At 36.3% G+C, this 11043-nt stretch overlaps 1 protein-coding gene across 1 annotated transcript; it reads right to left on the reverse strand.

The window, feature by feature from the left end:
- Positions 1-4873: 4873 nt before the first annotated feature.
- LOC119980088 (amino acid permease 3-like) lies at positions 4874-8151 on the reverse strand. The gene is made up of 6 exons (XM_038822745.1): positions 8043-8151; positions 6828-6933; positions 6487-6720; positions 6310-6403; positions 5859-6213; positions 4874-5767 (listed from the first exon to the last, which is right to left on the reverse strand). Exons 1-6 carry the CDS (start codon positions 8046-8048, stop codon positions 5114-5116), a joined length of 1449 nt encoding a protein of 482 aa, XP_038678673.1. The 5' UTR covers positions 8049-8151; the 3' UTR covers positions 4874-5113.
- Positions 8152-11043: the final 2892 nt, after the last annotated feature.

Genomic DNA, 11043 nt, shown 5'->3' on the forward strand with positions numbered 1-11043 from the left:
CAAAACCTTGTGTCTTTCTTGGCTACTCCCTCACTCAGAGTGCCTACTACTGTCTTGATCCCTCCACATCAAAAATATATGTGTCTAGACATGTCAAATTTGTTGAAACATTGTTCCCCTTTAAATCTCTTTTAAGTCCGTCCCCCCGACCTATACCCAACACAATCACTACCTGGATTCCTCCCATCATCTCTATTCCTAACAGCCCGACACCGCCACCACACACGTCATCCGCAGCAAGTGTCCCTCAGCAGCACCTCGGTGAAGCTTCATCACAACCAGAACCTACAGCCCCGCCGCCACATTTACCAGCCACCACAAACCTTCATTCCCTGCCCAAAACTACATATTCACCTCAAACATCTCTACCCGAACATACACAATAAGACCCACCCTTACCAACCACTGAAACCCATCTACCACTGCCCGAAAATGCACCTTCCCCTCAACCACTCCTACCCGAAATTACACCACCAGCCCCACCCATAACAGCCACCCAATCCCATCCACCAATACCAGAACATGTCTCAAATTCACTCCTACCAACCACCCACACTAATATAACCACCACACCATCAGAACCTCACCCTCCCACTCACTCCATGATCACTAGATCCAAGAACAATATCCACAAACCCACTAGAAAAATGAACCTACATGCCCAACTATCCACTGATCAGGAGCCAACCACAGTGACCCAAGCCATCAAAGATCATAAATGGCGTCAAGCCATGTCTGAGGAATATGATGCCTTGGTCAGAAATGGAACCTGGGAATTAGTTCCCCCCACCTCCCATCAAAACATCATTGGGTGTAAGTGGATTTTCAAAATTAAACGCAAATCTGATGGTTCAATTGACAAGTACAAAGCCCGTTTGGTGGCCAAAGGATTTCATCAACGTCCTGGGGTGGACTATCAAGACACATTCAGTCCAGTGGTAAAGCCGACTACAGTTCGGATTGTCATCAGTTTAGCAATAACCCGTGGCTGGTCTCTCAGACAACTTGATGTCAACAATGCGTTCCTTCAAGGCCACCTCTCCGATGATGTATACATGAGTCAACCACCAGGTTTTATTGATCATGACAATCCAAACTATGTGTGCAAGTTACGGAAAGCTATCTATGGCCTTAAACAGGCGCCTCGCGCCTGGTATCATGAGCTGCGTGCATTTCTTATACAATCAGGTTTCATGAACTCTCATGCAGACACCTCTCTATTTGTTCTACATCTTGATGGGCACACTATATATTTAATTGTATATGTTGACGATCTGATCATCACCGGTGACGATTCTGATATGATCACAAGATTTATTGATATACTTGCTCAACGCTTCTCACTCAAGGATCTCGGTCAACTATCATATTTTTTAGGAGTGGAAGTAATTCCAAACAAGCAAGGTGTCCTACTTTCTCAACGTCGTTATATCATGGATCTTCTACAACGTTCTCAAATGAGTGATGCAAAACCGGTGCTCACACCCATGCCAACAAGTCCTCCACTACTACTTAACTCTGGCACATCATTACAAGACCCGACAAACTACCGCGCCATTGTAGGCAGTTTACAATACATACTCATCACGAGACCTGATATTGCCTTCACTGTGAATCGACTATCTCAGTTCATGCATCGACCAACCACTGAACACTGGACATCAGTCAAACGCCTGCTAAGGTATTTGTGTGGTACAATCAATGATGGCCTCCAAATTCACCGGAATTCACCTCTCAACCTGCATGCTTTCTCTGATGCGGATTGGGCGGGCGACAAAGATGACAGCACCTCGACTGGAGCCTATATTGTATATCTTGGTCGCAATCCAGTCTCTTGGAGCTCTAAAAAGCAAAGAGCCGTAGCACGCTCATCGACCGAGGCCGAGTATCGTGCAGTTGCAAACACCGCTGCTGAGCTAAACTGGTTGTGCTATCTCTTATCTGATCTTGGGATCACAATTAACTCATGTCCGATAATTTTTTGTGATAATGTTGGCACCACTCAACTATGTTCGAATCCAGTATTTCACTCGCGAATGAAACATGTCGCCATCGACTTCCACTTTATCCGAGACCAAGTTCAGAGTGGTGCTCTTCGGGTAGCTCATGTTTCTTCTATAGACCAATTGGCTGATGCTCTTACAAAGCCACTCCCACGTGCCCGGTTTCAGAATCTCAAGTACAAGATTGGAATTCTTACCAGAAATTCATCTTGAGGGGGCATAACAGACCAACAACCATGATCAACTCTTATCCATCTAAAGTTGGTTCAAATCAATATACACGGTTGTATATGATAAACATGTATATACCTTTAGTTATCTGCAGAGCTGGTAGTTGTGATTATTGTTATGAAGTTATATCTGTAAAGTATATCTGCACACACATGTATATATATATACATTGAAAGCTAATGAGAACTCAACACTTCAGTTGTTCAATCTGTTAATATCTAGGATTCTTTGGGTGTTAAACTTTGGTTTATCACACAATAATTGGAGATTCACTTTTGCTTGAAGCTATATTGTAGGTTTTGGATCATAGGCCCACACGACTTTTTTATTTCGGGCTATCGCTATTGACTATTGTGCTTAGAAAACACGTTGGTTGTGTGAGAAAGACTAAAGCATTGCTTACATGCCACTTAATTGCTATTGATTCTTAGGTTTAGAAAACACGTTGGTTGTGTGAGAAAGACTAGAGCATTGCTTACATGCCACTTAATTGGTTATGTCAATCCGATATGCAATAAAGTCTTTAACAATAGCTTTACTTCTTGGCTGTAAATCCTTTGTTATCTTTTTTTCTTTTTTTCACTTTACTGATATAAGATTTACATGTTGGCTCACTCTGATGAATTCCCACCACATGGGATGGGAGCCAAGTCTAACATCACAAGTTTGGGCCTAAGATTGACAATAGGAGGTTTGTCCTCCCTTATAAGCTAGACTCCCAAATACACCATCTTCCAATGTGTAATTCTTATCAATCCTCCCATTTGGGAGTATGCACATCCTTATGTATGGCTAGGGCTGGACCATTTCGATCGTTAGCCCACTTACCGTCCCAGACCTATGAGTCAAGATTACATAGTCTTATCAATCTAGTGGATCGAGAAAGTTGGGATTCTCATCAATCCTCCCCCTGGGAATATGCACGTCCTTGTGCATGGTTAGGATTGGACCATTTCGACCGTCAGCCCACTTACCGCCCTAGACCTGTGAGTCAAGATCACATAGCCTTGCCAATCTAGTGGATCGGGGCTTTCCTAGTTACTTGGATGATCTTTCTTTCTTTCTTTTTTAACGGCCTCTTCTCTTTTACAACCCGCCCACAATGGATATAGCCCACTGTCTGTTGACCCAACTTGACAAGAGATGGGCTCTGGGTAGGCCCACCTACGACAATATTAACCCACGAGCCTGTACGCAGGCAAGTACACTCTCAATGAAAACACCAATAATGAATACTCATCACATGGGATGAGAGTTCAAGTCTAACATCACAAGTTTGGGTCTAACTCTTTATTGAAAATCCAAGATTTATAATAAAAGGTTTGCCCTCCCTTATAAGCTAGACTCTAATAGTGTGTTTGGATTGAGGGATTTGGGGGAAGAGAGTCTTCCCCCTAATTCTCTCCAAATCCCTCCCTTTAATGAAATCTTTATTCCAATATTTTTCAAAACACTCTCCTTAATTTTTTATAAACTATCCAAACAATGAAATTGGAAAGAAACTCTATTTCCCTTCTCTTCCTTTCCCTTCCGCTCAAATCCCTCAATCCAAACACATTATAAATCCATCATCTTCCGATGTGAGATTCTCATGACACTCCTAACGCACGATCTTTATAAAGTACATTAGGTGTAAGATTCAATTCCCTTTTCTATTAAAATTATTAACCACACAATTTATTGAATAAAAAAATTTTGTGCAAATGGTACCTACTTTTTTTTTTGCAAGCTGGTGTACCTACTTGTGTTTGGAATAGTATATTGCATATGAAAATGTTTGTAGAAGTGATGTAGTACTTTTTATCTTTTTAAATTTAAATAAAAATGAGTATTTGTAAATAGAGGAGCTCTTTGAGACTCCATCTTAGACATTGCAAGTGTAAATAACAAAATCTTTGAATAATTTTCCTTTTTAAGGCTTTGAAAAATTTTCTACTTCATCATGCTTAGCTCATAGAAGGGGAAAAAATATTTTATAATGGAAAATTTTTTAGTCCAACATACTCATTAATAGCTGGCCAACTCTAAAAAAATAATTATTTTTTTATGTAGGGCCCACTACTCTAATTGACATGACATTTGCTACTTTGGAGCATCATGTATTAATAGCTAGCAAAAAAAAAAAAAAAAAAAACAACACGTTGGGCCATTATACTTCCCCACAAGTGTTAAAAAAAAAATCTGATCCCACTCTGTTCAAATGATCCATACATAACTTTCTTGTAAAGATGAGGATGGTATTGATAATGAACCCATCACAAGACAAGATGAACTGGATGGTCTAAAATCGAAATCTTCCATCTTTTAACCTTTTTGTCAGTATTGGAATCGGCAAATGTCATGTCAATTATCTTGCATTGCCAATTAAATAATTGTAGCATTAACTACTTGAGTTTCCCTTCACTGACTCAAAAGTCAAAACACATGGAGCAATTAATTCCACAATACCTTACCAATTATTGCTACAAAAATCCAATAAAACAAAAACATTAGGGATCACAACAAAAAGTATTTTATTAGTGAATCTTATCCCTTGATTGATGTAAATCTAGGGATTCATAAAATTTGATGATTGAATCAGAGAGTGATACATCCATTATTAGAATAACTGTGATACTTTTTAGTAGGATTTCAATCACTTTTGAAAGAAAAATCTCATTGACTTGGAATTCATGAAATTTTTGCATTGGACAACAGAGGAACTTACATATATTTGAGAGAGGCTCCTTCTTGAATGCATACATGGACAAGGCCTCTTCTCTCTTGAAATTTGTAAATCAACTTGACAAATTACAAGACAACATGAACAATAGTTGAAATCCTAGCTCGTTGTTTTGTTTCTTACAACCTTGTACCATTTGTGATACTTGTGTGTAAACCTAGTAAGTGGTCTTAAAGGGCTTATAAGACTTGAGATCTTGAACAACTCCTGCAATAGAACCAGCAGTGGCAGCAATTGTGATCATGAGACAAGCCATGCTTAGTATTTGTAGACAAAGCCATCTTGTGCTCCATTTGGGTATCCTTTTCTGTGAAATGTACATCTCCACAGGGAAGTAAACCGTGAGAGGCCAAAATCCCAGTGCACCAAGCAGTCCAACGACGTCGTTAAAGAACGGCAACATCATTGAAATAACTGTGGTTATGATCACAAAAATTGTCCTCCAAACCAACCTAAACAGGTTGAGATTATAAGATCGAAATCCCGGAATTGGGATCTTGATGTCTTTGTTGATGAATTGGCTATCTGGGTATGTTGAAGCTGCTTGCTTTTCAACAAATGCAAATAGGGGTTGACAGTAGACTTGGTATGCACCAACCAAGTGAATCACTATAGCAGCATTGGCTATGTCAAGTAGCCAAAATGGGTTGTAAAAACCAAACCCAGTTAGGAGATTTCCTGGTGACATGTCTCCAAAAGCAGCATAACCCATACACCCACATAGCATGTAAAAAATGGTTGTCACAGAAACACTAACTAAGGATGCCCTCTTCATTGTCTTTGATTCTGATGGTGGTGACCTAATTGTGTCCTGTAAACAAACCCATATTACATTATCAGTTTTGACAGAAAAACTTTGTGAAAGAAAAATTGAATTGGGTATTTGTTAGATTGATTTGTACCTGAATCTCAATGAGGATCATGGAGTATGAGTAGGCAAAAGCAATGTCTCCAAGTGCTTGGAAGCTCCTCCATATCTTTTGGGTTTGAGTGACAGTGCCAATGCTGATTCCAGTTAGACTTCCTTTTATTGCTCCATTTTCTGCTACTTGAGCAATTCCAAGACCAAGACCAATTGATGAGTAGGTGAAGGACATGACTGCAGCAAGAATGGAGAGCCACCATAGTTGATCAAAATCTGGGATTTGAGAGAAGATGATTTCAACAATCCCAAAAGCAATCATGTATGGATTGCTATTCATTCTACATGGGTTATTCCCTCCACTGCTATGGAAGCAATTAGACCTCTTGATTGCCCTGTTTTTTTGTCAAGAAAAAAAAAACACCAAATCACCCCAAACATCCCAAAAAAATAGAATCTGAATTCCATTAGAAAAAGAAAATCAAACTCACATCATGCTTATAGATGCTGCAATTGTGTAACCAATTGAGACCCCAAAAAGGTTCAAGTACTGAGCTACCCCACAAATCTTCACCTTCACACCACCTGAAAAACCAAAAAAAAATTAGGACCCAGATAAAAAAATGTAAAATTTTGTACTTCTAAAGAAAACCCAGAATTGGACTCACCAAGATTGGACCTAACAGCATCCATGTAAGTGTAGTTTCTCTTGCCATAAACAGAGTCACCGGAGCGATAACAGGCAGCAAGAAGAGTAGAAGTGTAGTAAGTCACAAAGGAGAACAAGAACATCACAGCAGGGCCAGCAATCCAACCTAGCTGTGCTATTGCCCATGCCAGAGACAGAACACCAGACCCAATCACAGCTGTTATTATGTGAGCACTTGCAGTCCAAATAGTCCCTACAAATTGTACCCAAAAAAAAAACATTAATCATCGAAAAAGAACTTCAATAAAAACCCAAATTGTACTTTTTATGTTCAAATTAAAGCATTGAAATTCAATTTACCAGTTCTTTTGGGACGACCGTCATCATCAAAGAACTTGGAGTTCCCTTGAAGAACATCAATTGAGACATCAAAAACTTGGTTCTTTGCAGCAGTATTATCACCCATCTTTCAAAAAACAGAACAAACCCAGCAACACAAGTCAAAGCTTTGATTGTTAATTTTATCAAAGTTTGTGCAAGTAATTAAGACTGAAAATTGACACAATTCCCAATCTTTACAGAAACCCAGAAGAGAATTTTTGAAGAAAAACAAAAAACAATACTGGGTTTTTGCTTAGTTACCACTAGTAGTAGTAACTAATTAAGCTTGCAATGAAGAAAGAATGGTAAGAGTTGGGGGTATTTATAGTAGCTGATTGAGGGAGATGGTCTAAAAGAGTCGACGACTGATCACTAAAAAAAACACTCACCACTTTTTGAACAAGAAAAAATAAACAAAAATAGATTTTTTTGGGAGAGATCTCTCACTTTCTTATACTCCTTTCTTTGTCAAGTGTTTTTCTAACAAAGTGATACACGTAACAGTAGTGCTAGGTAACACTAGTGATATACGTAATTACAGACAAAATCTAGAGTGTAAAGATAGTTCATTTTTTAGTCTACTATTGTAAATGGGGTTTGGTTTTTGTTGGGTTAAAAGTGGAAAAGTGAGTAGTTTATGGTTAATTAACTTGTAAAAAAAAAAGATCTGCTAGATTTTTTAGAAGAATCTATGAGTTACTGTAGTGTTTAAATTAGATTATTATGTGTTTTTTTTCTTATGCGGAAACCTGGTTGTGCACAATTTCCTCCTACAAATTCTAGCTTTTGAAGCAAAGTATAAGAATTTTGAAGAATAAAGTGAGATTCTCTTGCCATCCCAACTAGCCTCTGTTTGTGTATATAATGTAATTTTTTCCTTTTCCTCCTTTTCCGAAACCCAATACTAGGAGGGTTAGTGTTGGAAATCTAAACCCAAATACATCAAGGATATTATTCGCTCAGAACCACGAACTTGTCCGAATTTGTTCTTTATAAGCCGTCGTCATTTATTCTTAGACTTAGAAAACGTGTCAGTTGCATGAGAGTGTTAGAACTTTACTTATATCATTCAATTGGGTTAATGCCAATCCGATGCAATTCATGAACAATAATGTTAACTACAATTGTGATTATCTTTACAGAATCTAAAAAGAAATTATAAGGGAAAAAAAGAAGAAGAAGATGTTCTCTTACCGTCATTTCCTCTGCTTTTGTTGTCAAGAGTACAAGGCCTCTCCTCTTCCAACAAATAAATTTAGAAAAGAAAATGGATTATTATTGCTATTATCAAGCTGTGGTGTGCCTCTCTTGGGTTGAGTTTCTACTTGTTATATAGTAGAACAAAAAATATTAAGATATTAATGTGTCTTTTTCAGTGAATGCACACCTTTGAATGCACACCATCGTTTTTGCGAGGGAATAGGGTTCCCATAATCCCATCATCATTCATTCCTGTGAAGGAAAATAGTGTACCAGGGAATTTGAGCATATATATTATTTGTTTTATTAATTGAAATTTATAATATTCAAGTGGGTTTATACATTTAATTTTGTTGGGCATTGCGGATGCTATTTCCGACATCCGGGTATTGTATGCTCTGGAATACTTGTGCGGGTTTTCCTACCCTCCCCTCACGGTTTTATCTGAAAAAATATTCTTATTTTTCCACCTCCCCCACTACTAGAATCCATAACCTCATCTTACCATCTAGCCTAGATGGTAAAGATGTGTCTCCATAACTAAAGAGATTATGAGTTCTAGCAGTGGGGGAGACGGAAAAAAGGCTAGATCGTAAGATGTGTCTCCATAACTAAAGAGATTTTGAGTTTTAGCAGTGGGGGAGACGGCAAAATAAGAATATTTTTTAGTTGTGAGGGGAGGGTAAGAAAACTCGTAGAGGTACTCTGGAGCAGACAATTCCCGGATGTAAAATACGCATACACAGTTATATATATATATGTCTTAAAATAATATAGACATGATATGATTAATATTGGCACATTGATAGGTGGACAAGCAAGTATCTAATTCCCAATAACTCTGGAATGGGAGGTTATTATTTATATGAAGTCACTTGCATTATTTTTGTGTATTAATTACTACTCACAGTATCTTTGAACTTTCAATTCATTTGCCTTTTCTCTTCCACTAATTGAGGTACCTTATTTTTTTTTTAATAATTTTGATATCTAAGTTAAGGAATTAAACCCTAACCCTTCGTACAAAAAAAAAGGATCATTCCACAAAGAAAAGATTTAATTTTTGATTCATTTTGTCTTGTTTATTAATAAAAGAAACAGCATAAAGAGAGAGTTGTCTAATCAGAGCCTTTTTAATCTTTTATGCTTTCAATTTTAATGGAAGACAATTAATATATATTCAAGGTGAAAATAAGAAAATTTATATATATGATAAAATTGTTAATAATATGGGCTACCATCAATCCTAATTATTTTACACATACATATGTTTGTATAAACAGATCGAGTACTAATTAAACACATATAAAAATTAATAAGACACCACTATATATGAATAGGTCTAACGTTTTAAACTAATCTAGTGTGTTTAGATAAAATAAAAAATAAAAATAAGTAATCTAATGGGCTAACTATTTGGGTGATAGCCTAGTAGTGAATATCTCTGAAGCCAAATCGTATGGTCCGGAAGGTTCTGAATTCGATTCTCACAGAGACAAAATTTGTATGATATCGTTCTTAATAAGTCATCTAACGAGTTTATTCATAATTTATATTGGCCACTTCATTTGTTTTGGAAAATTACTTTAACTCAAGAAAAGATTAAGTAAAGACATAGTAGCCATTTTATAAGATTTCCAACACATGAGTAAGGCTTGAATTCTTCCACACATTAAGAAAATAATAATAAAGCAAGATTATTTATTTTAAAAAATAAACGTGGATTTGTACCAATTTATTATAGGAAATTTTTATCAAAGCAATCACATATGAACTATATGTCTATGATCGTATAAATTTTCAGCTATTTGGATTGTCTCATTTCCCTCAAATTATTACTTGTATTTTTTTTTTTATATCGTGAGAATCTCTCCAAGACAAGGTCTTTGGATCCACCCGACAGAGTAAATTTCAGAACTCGTGCATTGCACCGTCGAAAGTTTTGCGAGAGATTTCGAACCTAAAACCCATGAGTTTCATTGAATATCAGGAATCAACTCAGCCAACCCTGACGTTAAAATTATTATATGTAATTAGTATTTATAAGTTGGCATTCTGATTTGACTAAAAACTTGCACATTTTTGTCAATATATGCAATCATTTAAAAGCTACATATACCTAAACATTTCGAGAAAGTTAAATGTCATTATATATATATATAAGTAATTTTATATTTGATCCTAAACCAGTTGATTATTCATTATTCTAATTGTGAAAAGTAGACTTTGTGTCAATCTCAGCCAATAACATTTGGCCACTCAATCAAACCATTATATACCAAAACAAGGGTTCATATTAACTTGGACTAAGTGGGGATACACTTGATTTTGTCGATACACACGTGGCAACACCAACAAAATCACACGTACCCATTAATTAATTTTTATTAATCCAAGTTCAAGTTTGTTTATAACTCTCTAAAATTAATCGAATATCATATATATTATTTCAATTAGTTGATGTTTGATGTAACATTAACGAACCAAAGCTGGCTAGGTTTTTGTATTAATGGAAGTCAATAGCAAAGAAGGAAAAAGCATTTGAGAATATTAAGCTTTGACCAACCCACTAGTTAAAATGCTGGGTATCCCAACAAAAAAGTTTGATTAATTAGAGACTGAAATTGAAAGTCATTATATTTTATATGATACATATAGCAGGTTCTCTATAACTTGCAATCATTAATCAGCTAAAATTAATGTAAATTAATTCGTATTGTATTTGCAAATTAATTCGTATAATGTTTGATTCTCTACAGGCTTGTGAAGATAGTCTCGGAGATGTAAGAAGTGGAATAAATAATTATTGGCATAATTTATACCATTCCAAGGAAAGACTGAAAGAGATTGCCAAAACTAGAAAGAGTATATTGTATTATAGAATTAGAAATATATGTTTAGTTAAAATTTTCAGAAATATTAATGGTTGAGCTAATATAATATATATATATATATATATTTTAATTGACCTTGAAATTTGTTTAGTTAATATAAC

The sequence above is a fragment of the Tripterygium wilfordii genome, chromosome 15 (genome assembly GCF_013401445.1).
Source record: "Tripterygium wilfordii isolate XIE 37 chromosome 15, ASM1340144v1, whole genome shotgun sequence".
Classification (NCBI taxonomy): domain Eukaryota; kingdom Viridiplantae; phylum Streptophyta; class Magnoliopsida; order Celastrales; family Celastraceae; genus Tripterygium; species Tripterygium wilfordii.

Bases quoted from the DNA above. Each gene is read 5' to 3' on its own strand.
- LOC119980088 (XM_038822745.1), bottom strand. The intron at 6,404-6,486 runs GTGAGTCCAATT...TTGGTTTTTCAG, and splicing joins TGCTGTTAGGTCCAATCTTG to GTGGTGTGAAGGTGAAGATT. The intron at 5,768-5,858 runs GTACAAATCAAT...GTTTGTTTACAG, and splicing joins TGATCCTCATTGAGATTCAG to GACACAATTAGGTCACCACC.